General features: G+C 41.5%; 1 protein-coding gene, 1 non-coding gene and 1 pseudogene across 7 annotated transcripts in view; 2 read left to right on the top strand and 1 right to left on the bottom strand.

Annotated features, from left to right (window-relative positions):
* DDHD1 (DDHD domain containing 1) overlaps positions 1-5,482 on the top strand; it is an 84,893-nt gene extending 79,411 nt beyond the window's left edge. For all 6 annotated transcript variants that reach the window (XM_037054334.1, XM_037054331.1, XM_037054332.1 and 3 more), the window contains one exon: positions 2,883-5,482. In XM_037054334.1, the coding sequence (XP_036910229.1) occupies positions 2,883-3,064 (182 nt within the window). In that variant the 3' untranslated portion in view covers positions 3,065-5,482. The remainder of the gene's footprint in view (positions 1-2,882) is intronic.
* A 4,150-nt stretch (positions 5,483-9,632) lies between these two features.
* LOC118992710 (U6 spliceosomal RNA) lies at positions 9,633-9,734 on the top strand. Its single transcript, XR_005067709.1, has one exon. It is a non-coding gene; the product is annotated as a U6 spliceosomal RNA (small nuclear RNA).
* Positions 9,735-16,596: 6,862 nt separating this feature from the next.
* Positions 16,597-17,202, bottom strand: LOC118992502 (NADH-cytochrome b5 reductase 3-like; annotated as a pseudogene).
* Positions 17,203-20,205: the final 3,003 nt, after the last annotated feature.

Raw genomic sequence — 20,205 nt, 5'->3', positions numbered from 1 at the left:
CCACTTAACAGGTGGTGGAAACAAAGAAATATGCCCCAGTTGAAAGAACAGAGCAAAACTCCAGAAAGAGCTAAGCAGTGAGGAGATAGCCAACCTATCTGATGGAAAATGTAAAGCCCTGGTACTCAAAACACTCATAGAACTGATTGAGCTTGGTCGCAAAATGAAAGATACCCAAACTGAATAAAGCACAATATGCAGGGAGCCAACAGTGACAGGGAGGAAATCAGGACTCAAATCAATGATTTGGAACAAAAGGAAGAAATAAACATCCAACTGAAACAGAATGAAGAAATAAGAATTTTTTTTAAAAGGAGATAGACTGGAGAATCTCTGGGACAACCTGAAATGTTCCAATATCTGAATTATAGGGGTGCCAGAAGGAGGAGAACAACAGCAAGAAATTGAAAACTTATTTGAACAAAGAATGGAAAATTCCCCAGTCTGGCAAAGGAAGTAGACTTTCAGGAAGCCCAGAGTCCCAAAGAAGTTGGACCCAAACAGGAACACACCAAGCCACATCATCATTAAGTTACTCAGAATTAAAGATAAAGAGATAATCTTAAAAGCAGCAAGAGGAAAGGAAAAAATTACCTACAAAGGAGTGCCCATAAGGCTATCAGCTGATTTCTCAAAAGAAACCTTCCAGGCAAGAAGGGGCTGGAAAGAAGTATTCCAAGTCATGAAATCCAAAGAACTACATCCAAGTTTACTCTATCCAGCAAAGCTATCATTAGGAGGGTAGATAAAGTGCTTCCTAGATAAGGTCAAGTTAAAGGAGTTCATCATCACCAAGCCCTTATTCTATGAAATGTTAAAGGGACTTATCTAAGAAAAAGGTCAAAAATGTAAACAACAAACTCACAACTATTAACAACGGAACCTAAAACAAACAAAAAGTAAGCAAACAACCAGAACAGGAACAGAATCAGAGAAATGGACATCACATGGAGGTTTTCAGTGGGGAGGGACAAGGGAGGAAAAAGTACAAGAAAGAAGCATGATTGGTAGGCAGAAAATGAGAGGTCAAAAATGGTATAGGAAACAGAACTCGAAGAACTTAGGGGTACAACCCAGGAACATGAACTAAGGAGGAGAATTCTATAGGGTTGGGGGTGCAGGGAGGGGGGGTAAAGAAGGAAAAATTGGGAAAACTAAAAATAGAATTTTAAAAAAGAAAACTTAGTTTTACTTTAAAACAACAATTGAGAACTTAAGACCATTGGACTAATAAAACAATCCACAGTAGCATTTGAAAGTAAATTCTTAGAAATTTTTCTTTTGTAGTCTTCACCAATTTATTAATGCATATGTTTCCCATCTCTTCTGTTTCTCTTGTTTCTCCTTTTCTCTTTATAACTAACTTCACCTTGACTCCTCCTCATCATGCTTGAGAATTCCAGTTTTCTCTTTTTTCATCTTCCTGTCTAGTGTGCCAGAGTGTCCCCACAAATCCAACACAAATGTCCCCTGGACTACAGAAGACAGAAGGTTCAGACATTACTACTCTTCAGTCCACATACGGATTTCAACTATTTCTGACTCGAGGATTAGTTTATCATAATTTAAATGAGGAAAATAACAATTATAAAAGCCTATGTCACTGTATCTTACAATTGGTTTAATAACCTAATTGGTACCTGAGAATGTACAGATAGCTCCATGGACATTTCTTGTCAGAAAAGGACAACTGAATAGAAAAATAACAACTGTGTACACATTTTTAAGTCACCAAATGAGATTCTCCCAAAATACATGTTTAAAATACATATTAGCTAAACATTGATATGAAATTATTCTCTAAAATTGTACAGTTTTCAATGTGCAATTACAAATTCCCAGTGTAAAACAAAACCCAACTTCTTCTCCAACCTTAATTTTTGCCCATTTTTTACTTCTTACATCTGCTGGCATTCTGGACAAAGAACAGACTTTGAGTGGCAGTGATTTGGGTGTTTTTGTTTTCAGGATGGACCTTTCAAAATACCATATGGCTTACTGACAGTTTTAAAGGATCAAAAGCTCCTGAAGATCAAAATAGCATTTTTTAAGTGATTTCTCTCTAAGGATTTGTTAAAATGTATTGATTGAAATTGTCTTGTAGCCTCGATTTGTTCAGGTGATTTTTCTCTTAGCAGGCATTGCAAGGACATCCTGTGGGTTTTAGAAAAGATTTGATTGCATTCACTGAATTGAGCGCAGCACTGTTAGAAATGAAATCCTTCCTCTCAAGGATCAGCACTCTTCTGCCTAGTTTAACTTTCCCAGCCACAACAGACATTTATTGAGCACATGTACGTTCCAGGCGCATGTTAGGCCTTGCTGACTGGCTAAAAATCTAGGCTGCCTTTGAGGAAGTCAGCCAAGTACAGAGGAAAACATTGTGGAACTGTATGAAGGTGATTATCTTGTAGCATGTCCTCACAGAGCCAGTTGCTGTATAGGGCCTCCCCAATGAAAGGGCCTTTAGTGACCTGTTGCATTCCCACAGGCATTATTGCATGAAAGCCTGGCCTGTAATTCTGCAGGAGGTCTGCTTTCCTTATTTTACAGACCAGGCACAAATTTTAAATGGAAAAGCCAGGATTTGCCCCAAATACACTCTGTGCTACCAAGTGAAATTTTTTGTTTTCTTTATTCATATTGGCCTGTGCACACAAAGTAAAGGACTCACCAAATAGAACCCCAAGGTAATAAATAAGGCTCTTTTGAGTGTTTTTCCCATATAATTAGAGTGAAAATTCACTTTAAAATATATATACATACCTATCATTAGGAGAATCACTTCTATTAACTCAGTTTTTATCCTCAACTTTAGTAAGTCTATGTAGAACCTATTTTATTATAATACTCATTTGATTTCTTTCTTTTTTTTTCTTTAGTGGAATTGGATCACAGAATTGATTTTGAACTCAGAGAAGGACTTGTGGAGAGCCGCTATTGGTCAGCTGTCACATCACATACTGCCTATTGGTCGTCTTTGGATGTTGCCCTCTTTCTTTTAACCTTCATGTACAAACATGAGCACGATAATAATGCAGACCCCGATTTAGATCCAATTTGAACTCTTGACGGACATTCATGGCCCAATACTGATTTTTTTTTCCTTTTAAAATGTATGTGTCAAGATAATAGAGATTTCAGGTTTAAGTATATTTCAGTTTAGGGCAAGAAATATTTGAGTTTAAGAGCACTTTATTTTAAAAACAAAATGTTTTTTTTTTCAGTCCAAAAGAAGCTACTTAACAGTTTTCATCATTTTAATTATGAGTCTGACAAAACTCCTTACAGAGAATCAAGCAAGACTTTGAAATAAGGAACATTTGGGTGACCTGCAAGGTTATAAATCACAATCTAACTTCTCCCAATATATAGGCATATTAATGGGTTAAATCTAATGTATTAACCAAAATATGTTATAAATCTAAAATGGTCAATATCTGGTTTATTCTACACAAAGTGGTATCATTGTTTTTGATTTCTATGAAGGCTCTCATTTCCACTGTTCCTCTGAAAGAAGACCATAACAGATATAAGTGTTTTGAATTTAACTTGTGTAGCAAAACTCATGCTAAAGAAACAATATTCGAACTACTGTATTTATAATTTATTACCTCTAATTGCTTTATTTCAATGTATAAAACATTATTTTTTAATGTTTCCTTTGAACAATTTAAGAACCACATTTAGTGTTAAGACCCCTTTTTTTTCCTCCCAGAACTTCACCTTTGTGCTCTTCAGATGAATGTATAGACACTGTGGCATACTTTGAGGGGTTTTTTTTTTTCATTAAAAACTTGTATTTTCACACAAATAACACTAGTTGAATTATGAAAAAATAGAACTTTCTATTATGTCACCTGTACCTCAGAGAAAGCTAAAGTTTTCTAAACAGAGAACTCCATAATGAGTACATTTCATTAACTTTAAACATCTCCGTGCCAAACATACATAAAGGGATGGCGTGCCGCTAACAGACCTTGTTGTTAGAGTGTTCGAGACACACGGGGGCGACCTGCGGCCCAGTACAGAGGAGTCCAAGGCATCAGAAGAGTTTTCCGTGGCTGTAGTTATTTCCACAGTGCTTTTCATCTGAGGAGCTCAAAGTGCTATAAATTTAATAACCTACGTAGTATCTCCTTGAGGTAAGTAAATGGGTCTTATTCTCATGTTAACATGTTAATTCCCTAAGGCACCAAAACTTTTAAAGTGCCTTGAATTAGATTACAGAGCAAATCAGAAGAGCTCAGATTGAAGCCAGACCATATACTTTTATATCAATGACTAATAATTTACTTGTTACCTCTTAGTAGTTTGCAAACGATAATAACAAGTTGCAATTCACAATTTGGAGAAGTGACTGGGAAGCCAGTATTGTACTCTGCTTGTCTTACACATTTTTAGGTTCTCACACACAAAGGAAGAGTTACCTAGAAGGGATAGTAGCCATCTCTGCCCCAACCGATCCTCACTGCTGAGTGGCTGCCACTAGGTTCTGCTCAAGGTGCTGTCTTTGCTTATCATACAAGGACTTTTCTTAGCTTCCCAGTAACCGTCACCACAGGCGCACAGGTGGTCAGCTGCACATCTCACCTGCTCTGTTCTTTACGAGGTAGTGGGATCTGTGGCTGCTTGTAGGTTTTACTCGGCACCATCAGTCCTCGTCCGTCTTGACCTTTCGTTGAATATGCACAACACAGAACACTTCTTTTTAGTGTTTAAAAAAAGATTCCAAGGTTCCATGACCAAATGTGTGGCCTAGAAACCCTTGCTATAAAAGGCTTGATGAGGTCTTAGCAAAGCCGAAGTAATCTCTCTTAAATTTAGAGATTCTTGTGAACTCAGGTCATTTCCCTGCCCTGTTTATTTCGTAGGTCTAATTCAGTTCTCAGGAAAATTAAAACTGGCATCTCGTGACTATTCCTAAGCGTGCTTGAGCATATGTTGCCGTGGGTAGGATGACACTCAAATACCTGAGAGCTTTAAGGAACCCATTGCTGACCACTGGAACGTGGAGGGCCCTTGCTTCCTGAGAGGGAGTCTGTCACACCTTTTCATTTGCAGTGAGTAGGAAGAAAATGACCGGTGTATTCCCACAGCTGTAAGAATACATCTGCTTCCCTTTCTCCACATTGAGGAAACAAAATCAAGTTTAACCACATGCAATTTCAATTCTTGAAAAGAGCAATATTCAAAACCCCCTTTTCAGAGTGAGTCCGGATTACTGGACAGTGTTGTTTTTGGTTCATGACTTCATCAGTAGGGATGGCAGTTATGATTCTATAATCCTCTTGTTTCCATGTGTCTGCATGTTATCATGGAATGTACTTGTATATACTCAAGTAATATACAGAGTATGTGTAATTCTGGCTTGGTTTAGAAGCTAAATCAGTTACTGAGTAACATTTCGCAACTTTATTCCAGCAAGTACTAAATTGGCCAAAAAGTTCTGTTTTTGATACCATTAAAATTTTATTCTCTATTTTGTGTACATGCTATCATGATTCTTCTGAGTACTGGTTAGATCGCTCAGTTTTAATCCAGTTAGGTTCCCAAGTTCTTTAAACTTAAAATAAGGAAAATGTATTGAATTCAATCTTCTATTTTACTTTAAAATGAAACTTTGCTGGAGCCTTTTGTTAGTTCATGACATTACTTTCAATAGTAATTATACTTACAATCCACTGTTACTGTGTTTCAGAACATAGTTACAAAATGTACTCAGTTTTCCAGTAACTACCACTTTATATGTGAGTCAGGCCTTAGGAATCTTAGGTTTTCTTTCTTTCTCTTAAACAGCATCTGTTGGCCTTTGGAAATTCTCAGACTGAACGTGTTCTACAGAAGCCCTCAGACAGTGACATGTAAACATTCATCCCCATTTCGTTCCTCTCTGTATTTTTGTTGTGGGCTGAAGCATCCCGGTCTACAAGGCATTTGTTTAACACACCACCTCCCAGCCTTGGGTTCCCCTAAAGAGCAGGCAGAGGAAAAGAAAGAGTGCAGTGTCTCAGCCAGTCCTGCCAGTCACTCCAGTGGAGCCAGACCAAGCCTAGAGGTTTCATAGGAGGGCTTTGGGAGCCTTTGATATATTCTAAATGCAAAGTGAGTCTGTCTGGTGCTGTGAGAGGTAGAGAAAGGGGAGTTTTCCAAATTTAAACAGACTTTTAAAAAACTAGAATATGCGTGAAGATATGCTGGTTGCATTTAATCCCTTCATTTGACGGAGATTCGTCCCTTCATGCGATTACTTCAGGTGATAAGTGACGGCTCCCAGCCTTTAAGATCACATGACCAGCCAGAGACGGACGGAATTCGAATCCTGTCCCAGTCCCCAACCATGACTTCCACCTTGCTCCCTGTTTCCCTCCCCTGGTAGACGGGGAACTCCGAATGGGTAAAACCGCCGCCTCCCCATCCTTTCCCCCAGCCCTCTGTAACCTGATGCTTTAGATGCTGCAAACTTGTGGCAAGTATCTCCAGGCTCGAGTTCTAGACAGACTTCCTTCCATGTGTCAGATTCAAAATGCTCAGGAAAAAAAGCAAAGGGATGAAAAAAAATTAAAAATACCCAGGAAACACTTGGCTAGCTTTTCACTCTGGTGACAAACACAAACTTGTGAGGGAAACAAGTTGCATATTGTAAAATGTTTAATACTCCTTTCATTTCAAAAGTTTAGATGTAGCCTTTGGTCAATTCATGATAAGCTGGTCCCTTTTAAAACTGTTCCAACCTAGATTAACTAATAGACATTTTAAGTACTATACATTCTGGAGAATGGGAGAAAAGGTTTTGCTACTGGGGGTGGGGGGTGGTGTGCGTGTGTGTGTGCGTGTGTGTGTGTGTTTTCTCTCCAAAAATAGTCTCTTGGCAAATAATCAGCATGAACTTTTCCTCCGCCTTTGTGTCCGAAGAAGGGTGGGAGTGTGCTTAGTATTGTCTGTCACCTTATGGTTTTTCGTTTATACTAACAGGGTGCGACTGGCTTCCTCCCCACCCTGCAGTTGTCAGGATGTGTTGGGAAGCTGGGTCTTCTGTTGGAGTAAGACGGAAAACAAGTGTATTAATACTTCACCTCTAACTTGCTCCTGGAAGCACCAGCTATCGGTGAGCACCATTCATATTTCCCTTGACGGCACCCATGTCCACCTCCATCTCTGCTTGATCTCTGAAAACAGTTGATGCCCCGCGAGCTTTGCATTAGGCGTGACCATTTTCTGGTTCTGGGGCTGTCATCAAGCTGCCAGTAAGAGTCTGGGGAGTTTTTGGCTTTTTTGCTCTTAGGTACATTTCTCAGAAGCAGCTAGCACTGTTACTGTCCTGAGACCCACAAAAGGTTTTCTGTTTTCAGCTTTTAGAATGTCTTAGGTTCTAACAGTAGTACTATATGCCGTCAGCGGCTGTGGTGACATGGAGAAAGTGCCTTTTTCTTTTTCCTCTGTTACTGTTCATTTTCAATAGTCAAAGCAAGTTAATTTTCTCAGAATCTTCAATTTCGCTGAAGGATTATCTCTGCAGTGATCCATTTGTATAGGAAAGGAAACAACTCATTTTAGAACTGTCCAGTTTTTATACTTCTTTGGAACTACGTACATGCACACTGAATAATTTTAAGGCGATGAGAAATAAATGTAGTTTTCTGGATTACACTGTTTCTCTAGCTGAATTGACTCATTTATTATCTCATTCACAAAAAATGATTGCCCCTGTAGTACAGTCTCAAAAGAATAGGCTGTTGTGAGCATTCTTAGGAACGTGGTCCTCCTGATCCTGCGCAGTTGATGGCAGCCCTCCCCCAAAACTCATGAAGAACTGAGATGTTAAATCTACCCGTACGTGCTCTGTGGCCACCACACCTCCTCCTCAGGAGGGTGGGTGGCCCTGGGAGTGCACTGGCTCCCTCAAGACCTCCAGAGGATGAAGTGCACGGGTAGGAAAAAGTAGGCATTCCTGTTTAAAGAGCGTAATCCATTCACGGCTTCTCAGTCCAGGGTTCAAAAGCTGACCCTAGTTCTCAGGCTAATCTGAATATGGGCTAGCTAGTAAAAAAATCGAGCCCAAGAACCAGTGCAGATGGAGGCTTCTACATTTTCACCTAACTTCTCACTCCCCCACCTTTTAGTTGGTGCCACACTGACTGAAAAGGGGGGAGGGTTAGATGTGTGTTGTAAGAATCCAAGAATCTCTGTGCTAGACAAAAGTCACTCCCTAAAATGGTATTAGATTGGGAAATACATGGCCGTGATGTTGGGACTACATGCAGAATTGAGGTGAGCCGGTGTGTGGGTGGGAGAAAGGACTGGCAAACGTGAGGAAGGAAGGAGACTTGGTACCTGATCATCGTGGTCTGACAGCGTAGACATTTCAGAAAAGTTGGCCCAGAAGCTGTTTCTGAGAAAGGGGACTAGAGTGGCATTGGTCTGGTCCCAACATTCCTTCCACTGAAGCCCTTTGACAGCTGCATTTATCCCTGGAGGTTCCCCACAACCTAGTTCAGCTTGACTCCCGCCTAATCTGCCACTGCCTCTCTTCAGTAAAATTTCTGTCACAGCAACTGCATGCTATTCACCTAAGAATAAACTGCATGCATTTCGGTTATTGTGGTTACCCGTTGTTTTTGTCTGCCTAGCAAATTATTTATTTGCTGGCCCTGAAGTGCAGATAATCTGCAATGGCTATTAAGTATAATCTGGTGGCACATGGCGTCCTGTGAGCATGGAACCATGTGTGGCCAAACTCCATCCTTCCTCCTGCAGCGCAGACGAGGTCCATCTGCTGCGGGAGAGAAGGCATCTCACACCCATGGGCAGGAGAGAGCTCTGCAGAGCTGAAGCAAACACCACCCCTAGGCTTCCCAGTTACACTTTTATTAGTTTAAACTATTTTGAGATGGATATCTGTTTCTGGGATCCAGAGGAGTTCAAATTAGTAATCATGGGGCCAAAAATAACCTCATGTCCCTGATGGAAATTCTGCCTTTGAGGGCAGTGTCTTGTGAAGCCTTCAGTCCTCTGGTTGAAATTAGTAACTGCTTGTGAGCCCCCCGTCCTAGTCCATTCATATGTCCATTTTGCTGTAGCAAAAAGAAGCAAACCGGGTGGCTTGCAAACATTTCAGTTCTGGGGACTGAGAAGTCCAAGGTCATGGCACTAGCAGATTAGGTGTTTGGGGAGAGCCCCCAGTCTCACTACCCCTGTCTTCTCACTGCAGCCTCATGTGGCAGAAGGCACAAGGGGTCTCTATGGGGTCCCTTTTATAAGGATGCTAATCCCATTCATGAGGGCTCTACCTTCATGACCTAATCACCTCCAACTGTGACACTGGGAATTAGGGCTCAACATCTGAATGTGGGGAGATCTATTCAGTTCACAGCTCCACCATTAACAATGTTACCTCGAAAGTGGCACTGGATTCATTTTGCCTTGATTGGGGCTTGATTACAGGTCTTTGGACTCACTCACTGGCAAGTTCTTTCAAGGTAAGGAGCATACCTCAATTATCGTTGGGCCTTCCACAGGGCATCACATCGTAGGTGCATAAAGTTACTGAATTACATATATCTGGACTGGTACTACAATTCTAGGTGCTAAAAATGGTCACGAATTTAAAAAATACAAAAATCCTTGCTTTTGTGCTCACTTGGGCAGCATGTACACTAAGACTGGAACGATACAGAGGAGATTAGCCCCGGTGCAAGGATGACATGCAAGTTTGTGAAGCCTTGTATATTTTTTTTTACCTCTGAAGTTTGCTTGCATTCAAACCCCAGCTGTCCCAATGGTTAGCTCCTAATCTTGGGCAAAGACTTGACACACTCCAGGCCCACCTCCTCATCTTTTAAATGGGGTGATTAGGTAGCCTGGTGCTGGAACAGATAAACTCTCAATGAATGTAAGTTGCTAGTGGAAACCCACCCCCCCAAAAAAATCTTTGCTTTTCATGGAGTTTTCATTTCAGTAGGAAAATTATGTGTTCAAAATTCATGGAAATTGCTGAGTTGGGAGAAGCCTTGAGAAAAGACAAACTCTACCTGGAACCAGACAAAAGGGACCTTATTTTTTCACAACCAAGTATATGTCAGGGTGAACTTGAAAAAAGGACTTAGATGCACTATTTTAAAAGACTGTCATATCTGTACCAAATGAAAATGCCTAACTAGGTAATTACAGGCACTCCCCAACTTGTGCCCTATAGTAACCCAGATGCAGCTTCCCAAAGTATTTCCTTCTTGCCATATGCTGTTCCCTAAACATAACCATGCATTTCACATCTCTGCCTTTGTACTTGCTGTCCCCTTACCCCAAAATTTGCTCTATTTTCCCCATGCCCATTTATTGACCTTTTACTTTGAAGTAAGTAGTCACTGCATTCACAATTGGTGGGCTGGGATGGGGGAATCCCCAGTGCTTTTTTTTCCAAGTCCTTCCAACTTGCAGACTGTTTTCTCTGTATATGGGACAGTAACTGATGATGTGCCCTCTCTGAAACTGACACATAATGGGAAGACACAAAGAGATGGGGTTTGTGGGAAGTGATAGCGGGTCAATTAATTTGCCTTTGAGAGAGATACTATGTTTTGTTCTTTATAAAGAAGGGAATGTATTCTAAGTTTCAAGTAGCTGTTAACTTGGGGTCCACAAACTTTGGAGGCTGGAGATCACCAATTTGTAGCTATATATAAATGGACCCCAAGATCAGTCCTTACACAAAACTTTTGCCACTGATGGTTGACCACATGTACTAAAGACTCATGGGGAAAGAATACCATGGCACAGGCACTAGTCTGGGAGTCGGCACTCACACAGGTAGTATGAGTGGAAAGTTACCTAGGCAACAGGAACACTAGGCATCTTGTTTGGGGACTATCTGAGCCCGCTCCTCAGAGTAATACCAAGTTGAAAGACATACGTTTTTGACACCATGAGTCCTGGGAATTTTTCTCAACAAGTTATATGGTTGTAAAGATTTGCTACTACCACCTGTTTCAAAAGTTTCTTTGCTTATTTTCCTTCCCCCACTAAAAAGATGTAAGGATACATATATATATAGATAGATAGATAGAGGGAAGCTTGCTAGCTTGCCAAGTTGATTAAATCTTCAGTCGTGGCTTTTATTAAAATCATTGTTAACATTTACCAATTTGCTATGTATCCGGCAATGCTCTACATGCTTTAGATACATATTTCCTCATTTATTGTGGGAAATATTCTAGTTAAACGTTTTTCAACAAGGTAAGCCAAGCAAGACACAAGTTGAGGTAAGCAGACCCTGGTCACACAGCTGCAAGGTGATGGTGGAGCAGCTGTGTGGGGCCCTTCAACCCATGCTCTAGGCGGACCTCAGGACCAGACTGCACATGAAGAGGACTGAGCATTGGAATTCAGTCAAAACTCTAGCTGATTCCTCTGCTGGTGGTCTCAGTGCCTGGAAAACAACCACAGTGCTTGCAGAAACAAGCATATTTCATGAGAAGAATAAACCCAAGCAATCCCATCCTGATTTGCCTCCTTCGGAGCTCTGGGCAGAACGGCTGGTGCCTTGGCAAGTGAGTTGCCCAATGAATGTACTGGTAATCTTATCTGTGTTATTTTCATACAAAGAGCAGCTAAGTATTCATATCCAGAAGCAAAATAGTCCCGAGAATGGTCAGTCCACATTCTGCAGGTTTAAGGAGGCTGAAAATATCCTGCATTGTAATCTGTCATAATCACCCTGGAACCGCATTAGTAATAATGTGAAGTCTTTCAGTTGAATTATGTATACATCATACAGACAGTTGAATTAATGTATACATCATACAGGCGCTCCAGTTATCACCTGTACATGGTCCCCAGGGAAATGAAAAATTGTCATCAAGAGAAACTAAAATTCCCTTTAGTTTAAATCATTTTTACATTTCTCTGAGTGGCTTGTCAGACTCAGGTTTCCATCATCTGAGATTTGTTGAGTCCTGTGGCCACAGAACATTGTAACACTTAAGGCGAATTTTAAGACTCGGGAGCACAGTCAGGTTTGTAAAAAGTATGCCTCATATGACTTCGCTGAGACAAAACCTTACAAGAACCATGAAGTTTGTGTTATTTGTCTAGACTTGAAAATGCCATATGCTTAATTTACTGTAACAATTTGCTCTTGCTACTCATTTTACATCACCTTTCATTAGTTTCTCATGTATAAATAGTTAATATTTATAGCTTAAGGTGTTCCCAGTGTAACGGGAATAAAAAGCAAGTGATATATGACACTGTCGCCATTCTCTGTTCAGAGAGGTCTAATTTTATGATTTTGGCAACACTGGATTTTGCAATGAAGCAGTGAGATCATTGAGTCAAATAACTCTCCTATCACAGCTCATCTCTGTACTTTTATAGCTAGGTGTTACAACCTGGTCTCTGCCTTGATAAATATTTCATCATTCATATGCCTTTAACTTCATTGCTTAAAACTTGCCCCACATTCTTGGCTTTAGCCTTTGTCCCACTTTCTGGTATGTCACTAAACAGGCTGAGCACTCAGTAAACTATGCTATTCAGATTCTTGCATAACATTCTAGTGTAGAACACAGTGGTCTTTTTGTTGCAGAGAAACCAGCTAAAGAATGTTCTCATTTATATGGTGGTAAAAACCTCAGACGTTACCTGTATGATACTACTATCCATTTTAAAAAGTTGTTTTTACCTGAATGGGCTACTTATTACACATAGCATTGAGGAGAATAATGTTGACTGAAACAAAATTATGAAAACTGTTTTAGGAATGTAATCCAGAAATTCACAGGCGTATGTCAACACATACGTTTGTCCTAAGTAATTCAGGAGTTAATGCAGGCTCTTTCTCTGCTCTCCTGTATTAACTGAACTAGAGTGATGGTAGGAAGTGCCCAGGTTTCTACAGATAATCAACTGCTTATTGAGTCTTGGCTGCCCGTTAGTGAGTGGCCATTTGTCAAGGGTGGCATAGAATAGCTTTTAAACCCATTAGGTATTTATTTAAAGACTTGATCCTCCAGCTGCAGTGCCAGCGTGCCCAGGTATGTAGCTCGGTGTTCACGACAGAACATTCTCAAGATCTTTGCCTTCCACGATCAGTTCACAAACTGCCGCTCCCGTCTGCACCTTGGGCCAAGCAAGGCTCCCTGAGCACCAGTTCAGTGGCGAACTGCAGTCTACAAACTCTAGTCCTGAGACCCTTGGGCAGACAAATGCCAGTGATTGTGTCACATTCAGGAAGTCGCTGGTTCAAGTACCATATTCAGCAAATTCCCAGGCATGACCAAACTTGCTAGAAACCAGAAAGGAATTCCGGGAAATAGGCCAGGATTCTGAGTGTCATTGTCATTCAAGCCAATTCTGGTTTCAAAATTCTTTTGAGATTGTTACTCAGTGATCAAAATGCACTCAACAGTGCTTGGCCATGGGTCACAATACAAGAAGTACACTGCAGAATCACGTTTGCATATTGCTGGCTTTTTGGTATAAGAAAATTTAATCCTTGGTTGAAAAGTCTGTTTTGTTTTTGGTTTTACATAAAATCTACTGATGAGACCTATCCAAACAGACATAAAACTAGATTAGGACTTTCTATCAACTATAATCAGCCTAAATCCTTTTCTTCCATCTTCCCTGTTTCCAAAGATGCCATGAAGAATTAATAAAAAAGCATTTTATTTAAGATGCTGTAAGAACACAAGGAAGACTTGACTCAAAAGATATTGTCAAGAAATGGTAAGCCTTTAATGATAGGCTTTAACAAGTGAGTAATAGTAACCCTAAATCTATTAATGTGATGTCTCAATAAAAATGCAACAGGATTTTTTTTGAAGCCAGAAAATCTTTCTTGAATTCATATAGAAAAATATAAGAACAGCTGAGAAATTTCTTAGGGGAAAGAAGAGTAAGGGTGATACACCTACTATAGAGTAAAACATAGTGTAAAGCTGCTGTGAACAAAAAGTAATAATGTATAAAAAGACAAGAGAGACCAATGGGAAAAACTATGAAAAACCAGAAATACATCAAGTGGACAAATTTAGCATATGATGAAGATGACAAGTGAAATCATTCACACTTGCTCTTAATGAAAAGGCCAAGAAGCAATTCATTTTAAATCATTCAGTGAGAAGAGTCTAAAATGAAAGCACAAGACACCACTTTTCATCTGTGAGATTGACAAAGTTTGAAAAGCTTGATAACATGCTCTGTTGGTCAAAGAAGTAAGAAACAGGTACTCTCAGCCCTGGCTGGTGTAGCTCAGTGGATTGAGTGCGGGCCTGCGAACCAGACAATCGCGGGTCGATTCCCAGTCAGGGCACATGCCTGGGTTGCAGGCCAGTTCCCAGCAGGGGACCCATGAGAAGCAAGCATACATTGACATTTCCCTCTCCCCCTCTCCTTCCCTTCCCCTCTAAAAATAAATAAATAAAATCTTTAAAAAAAAGAAATAGGTACTCTCAAATGTTTGCTAGTGGAAACATGAATAGTTACAACCCTTTTGGACGGCGATTTGGGAACAGCTATCAAAGTTGAAAATGCCCATGCCCTTTAAGTCAGCAATTCTGCTTTTGTAAGTTTATCCTTCAGATATTCTCACACATGTAAAATAATTCATTGCAGAATTGGTGATGGCAAAAGATTATAAGCAATGTAAATGGCCATTGGTTGGAAATTATTAAATAAATGATGTTACCTCCATAAAGTGGAATGATGTACAACTTAAAGATTTTTAAAAATTAAAGATAAGGCAGTTCTGTATGGACGAGTATAGGACAATCTCCAGGCTGTATGGTTCAGTGGAAAACCCAAATGCAGAACAGGAGGTATAGAATGCCGAGTGTAGCAGAGGCGTCCAACCCGTGGCCCATGGGCCACATGTGGCTCAGGATGGCTATGTATGTGGCCCAACACAAAATCGTAAATTTACTTAAAAGCCTTCTTTTTGCTCATCAGTTTTCATTAGTGTTTGTGTATTTATTTAATGTGTGGCCCAAGACAACTCCACCTCTTCCAGTAGGGCCCAGAGATGCCAAAAAGTTGGACACCCCTGGTAGAGTCTCATATGTAGAATGTATACTATCATAGGGGGTGGGGTAATATAAAATACCTCTGAAAGATAAACTAATCCACATGGTTTTCTCTGCAGATGAGAACTGGATAACCGAAGCACAGGAGTGGGGAGGGAAACTCACTTTTAGCTATACAGTCTTTTGTGCCTTTTGCGTGTTTAATTGTATGCATGAGTTACCTATCCAAAAGTGTCTCTTTGGGATTTTAAGAAACAACAATACAACCCGGATTAATTTATATACCACAGTCTAAATACCATGGGATGTAAATGCTCCTTTTTCTTTCGAGATTATTGAGAGTATAAGACACCGAGAGATTGTAGAAGGTAAGAAACGGAAGAAGCGTCTTACCTAGATATTCAGGGAAATAAAGGATTGGGATCTTTAAAAAGTAGGATGATTTAACTGTCCCAGTCTTCTGAAAGAACTTAAACAAAATTATTGTCCCAGACATAGCTGTGAGTCAATCTAATAACCTAAATAACTTGTCTTTAATATTAGCAAAGTTTTATTTCAGTGTTTTCTCTGCTCATAAATGACTGAAAAGGCCAATACGCAGAGGTAGCCCTCTGTCGCCTACAGGCAACATGGAGGCCACTGAGGGTGCGGCCAGACAAAGGATCTGCTCCAAGTCTCCCTCAGGCTGGGGTGCAGGCAGCGGGAGGGGTGGGTTTAGGACAAAACAATAAATAAACATTAGCTCTGCCACCAGGGTTGGTGGCCCAGGACCCTGAAGCAGTCGATGTAACCACCAAGCTGACAGCTTGGAGTTCTGAAAGCTGTTGAAAGTTTGGGTGTGTTGGGGAAAGTGTGGAGGCTTTGGGAGGGCCCATGTGCCAACCAGAGGGGCCCTGGGCCAGCCCCTTCCTCCCGGCCCTGGGGTGGGGACAGCTTCTTACCCCAAGCAGTCCCCACCAGGAGGACTCTTGGGTGGTACATGTATGCAGTGTCAGGGGCTAAGGCCTGGCCTGGCACCGAGGCAGGTAGTGAGGGGCAGCAGGCCAGGGTCCCGAGCTGGTGGCAGGGGATTCCTTGGCACCCACAGCTCTGGAATGCCTGTGTATTTACGGTTATTTCCAGACGGTGGTCTGCCCTGGGAGGAGTGGGTGGAACACAGTGCTGGTGGCCTCAGTCCAGTAGTGTAGGTGGTGTGGGGACACAGGAGGGTCAGGGCCTGGAGCCAAGTGTCCCTGGTAAGAACCTAGTGAGGGTCAAACAGGAACCTGCCCTGGAAGGTGGCTGTGGTGGCCCACTGTAACAGAACCCTGTTCCCAAAGGGGTCCATTAGGGGTTGACCCAGCAGGGTGGCCACCCAGGCATCAGCAGGCCAGGCTGAGCCTGGGGCCCTAGTGTGAGATGTGGGGAAGTGACGTTAAAGATGACACAGAGGAAGGGGTGTGGACTGGGCACATGAGGACGCTAGGCAGTCCTGCCCAGCCCTCAGGAGGAAAAGCAGTGCTCCGTGGGGTGCCCCACGTGGTCCAGGTTGGGCAGGCCCGCGCCCTACATCGTGTGCGGCATCCGCACGTCAGCATCAGTCCCTGATCATCTCATTCTCAAAGCCCCCCCTGTAGTCCCACACTTCAGGGGCTTTGTCCGCTGTGTACTAGGGCTTGAAGTGCTCACAAAACATTCACTCCCCGGTCCCACTGGCTTGGGCCAAGGCAGGTTGGCCGCCTCGGTCTGGCTGGCAAAGAGCAGGTGGCACACAGTGTGGTTGTCTGCGTCCTTCAGGATGACACAGACCCCTTGTGCAGCTTCGGGGTGACGCTGGTTCTTCTGTGCTGTTGCCGACACACCTGCCTGCGTTGATGGCCGGGTTAGATTTCTTCTCCAGACGGACGGCAAATGCTCCTTTGCCCATGGAGGCCAGCATCGGGTTTGTGCCCTGGAACTCAATGGTGTCACCAGTCTTCATGCTTTCCAGGGGCTGGGACATCTTCCCTCTGGTGAGAAGCTTGGGATGGGTGTCTTTGGAGTTAGCCTTGATGACCAGGTCCACAAAGTCTTTGTCACCACACTGGAGACGGGCATGGGGCCAAAGGACTAGGTTTCCGTGATTAAAGCCGAGAGGTAGATGTGCTGGCCAACAGGGAGACCCGGGGGTGATGCTGGGCGATGATGGCAGGGCAAAGCGGAACCCCCAGGGGTCAGGTCATGGCCTCCTTGTCAGTGAGCCACCGAAGGTACTCCAGGCCCAGGCGCTCAAGGGTGAGGCCGGGGGTGGAGCACTGGAGCAGCTTCGTGAGCAGGTTGTAGAGGACCGGACTGGGGAGAGACCACGTGGGCCAAAGTGCCCCGCTGGGCCCAGGGGGTGGACGCGCAGCTCTCCCTCCACCAAAGCCAACGCAGAGCCTAAATAACTTTTAAAGTTATAACCTGCCCATGAATCCTAGCCTTTGGTCCAAACATTATAGAAATAGCATTTAAATATGCTCACGGGATTTAAACCAAGCACTTGGGAACTCCTCAATAAATTCATTGTTTTGTTTTGTTTTACCTTTGAATTGTTTCTCTTAAGTAGTGAATAATGTTAGACAAGGGCGGAAATGTACCCCAATGACTATGAAACCTGGTTCTTTCTATGATGGAGAAGAAGCAAATTATGTAAGATCAAAACTGACTGTAGCCACTTCTGCCTTCTAAGGACAAAGAAATAATAACTCGTGCCAGCAGGGGAGTGTGTGCTTGCAGCTTCACACAAAAGTCAAAAGGAAGTCTGTGCCCACACTTCCTTCACCTTGCAGGCTGGAGATTCACACTCCCTTAGAAGAGCCATTGTTTTTGCAAAACACACTAACGAGCTTGGGGATATGCAAAGGCCGGGCTGGGAAAGATCAAAGGAGCTCTGTATGTAGAAAGAACTGCGCGGAGGAGTGGAGAACCCTAGAGCCCACGCAAATTCAGGCCGGGAGATGCAGAAAGGGTCTCCAGGGGAAAGGGAAACCGAGCACCCTTCTGTAAAGTTTGCCGCGCACGCAGGGGTCTGTGCAATGATCATTGAAGAGGAACAAGGAGGAAAGGGCTGATATTTCTCACTTGGGACAGAACAATGTAGAACAGTAACACCACGTGGTCAGGCAAAATGGTTGATAAATCAAATCAAGTCTCCAAATCCTGAGGCGATTGGAAAATGCCCAAATTACCCACATTTCCCTGAGGAGGGACAGAGCTCAAGCTAATTTCCTTTGAATTTTGAAGGAGAAAGTAATCCTACTGACATCTGGGTTATATACTTCCCTCCACTCAAGACCTGTACAATAAGATTATGGAACAGGCAATAGTTTCTGTATCAACAGCCTTAAGGGGGCGCATAGGGAGTGCTTGGAACTCCTACCCTAAGAGTAAACTTGCAGAGACTTAAACTAACCCAGTCCCCAGTTCTTGGTCAGGATATCAGACCCCTGGACTTCTAATTCTCCCGAGATTTTTCTTTAAATACTCGCTTCCTCCAAAGAACTTCTTAAATTCTCTCCCCAAAGAACTTTCTAAGTATTTAGTCATAAAAAATCTATTTTTTCCTAGTACTTTTACAGTGTATTTACACTTAAGTCTGCTAATCCATGTCAAATGTATATTGGTATATAGGGAGAAATATTTTTTCACATACTTAGTTAACTGTTCAAGCATTTTTTACTGAATAATCAATACTTCCCCTATTAATTAAAATGTCATTTTATCATGTAAAAATTATTATGTATAAGTCTATTTCAGATATTCTACAAAATATCTGACAATACTCTTCAAAACTATCAAAGACATGAAAAACAAAGAAAGACTGAGAACCTGTCACTGAGGGAGACTGAGCAGACATGGTGACTGAAGGCAGGGTGGGACAGCAAAAAAGACAGTAGAAAAACTGGGCACCCCAACACAGTCGGCAGTTTAATTAATAGTGCTGTGCACCTATGGATTTCTTAGTTTTAATAAATATAGCATGGTAATGTAAAATGTTAACTTTATCATTATTCTCCTTTATTTATTTATTTTTAAGATTTTATTTATCTTTAGAGGGGAAGGGAAGGAGAGAAGGAGAGAAGTATCAGTGTATGGTTGCCTCTCATGAGTCCCCTGCCAGGAACTGGCCTGCAACCCAGGCATGTGCCCTGACTGGGAATCAAACCGCAATCATGCGGTTTGCAGGCCCGAGCTCAATCCACTGAGCTACATCAGCCAAGGCTATTCTCCTTTTTTTTTTTTAAAAAAAAAGTAAGGTTCTCAGTTATTACTTTGAGGGGGGTTTTTCCAATCAGAACTTTAAAATCAGTTTTTCTACTTTTAAAAAATTTCTCTTGGTGCTTTCATGGACATTGTTAAATCTCCAGATTAATTGGGAGGCAGTAGGCATCTTTATTGATACTGAATTTCTCCTATCTAAGAATGTGCTTTTCCATTTGAGATTTGTTTTGTATCTGTTAGAGTTTTATTTGTGTAGATTTTGAACATTGTTTCATTTTGTTGTGAAGTAGTTTGTCTTTTTTGTGACTATAGTATATGATCCCTTTTACCCATTATCTTTCCTCAGTGGTTGTCATTTGTATGTATTAGGCTACCCATTATAAAATTTTCACTTCTGTAAGTCAAAAAAATGGTTAAACATTGGCATTTGTATAGCTTTCCTGATAGGAATACTAATTATTTTTTAGTATTTACTTTGTTTATAATTACCTTAGTGTTGTCATACTTCATCGGGTGATTTCCTTGAATTTTTCATGTGTATAATCATATTATTTATAAATACTGGCTAACCTTAACTCTATCTTTAAAATCCAATTTCCATAGCTCTTATTTGTTCTTGTTGTCTCACTGGGAGCTGTTCCCTCCAGAACAATGACGGCTGGTTGTAACAGTGAAGGTAGACATCCTAGTATTTCCCTGTATAGTGTTGGCTTTTTGGTTGTATCATGTGTATACAATATATCATATTTATACCTACTTTACTAAGCATTTTACTCCAGAATACTTGCAATTTTCAAATTGTTTTTCAGCAGCTGTGGAGATGATCACGTGATTTTTCTCTTTTTAAATACTAATATGGTGAGGTATATGGATGTATCTCCTAGGATGGAATCATCTTTGAATTTCTTCCATGAATCTTCATAGGTGTGCTGTTCTTTCTGTGTGATGTGGAATCTGCTGGCTA

Source organism: Sturnira hondurensis, unplaced genomic scaffold (assembly GCF_014824575.4).
Source record: "Sturnira hondurensis isolate 20B ecotype Veracruz unplaced genomic scaffold, ASM1482457v3 Scaffold0008196, whole genome shotgun sequence".
Lineage (NCBI taxonomy): Eukaryota > Metazoa > Chordata > Mammalia > Chiroptera > Phyllostomidae > Sturnira > Sturnira hondurensis.
The sequence above is the reverse complement of the archived record's forward strand: the minus strand, read 5'-3'. Positions and strand labels throughout refer to the sequence as shown.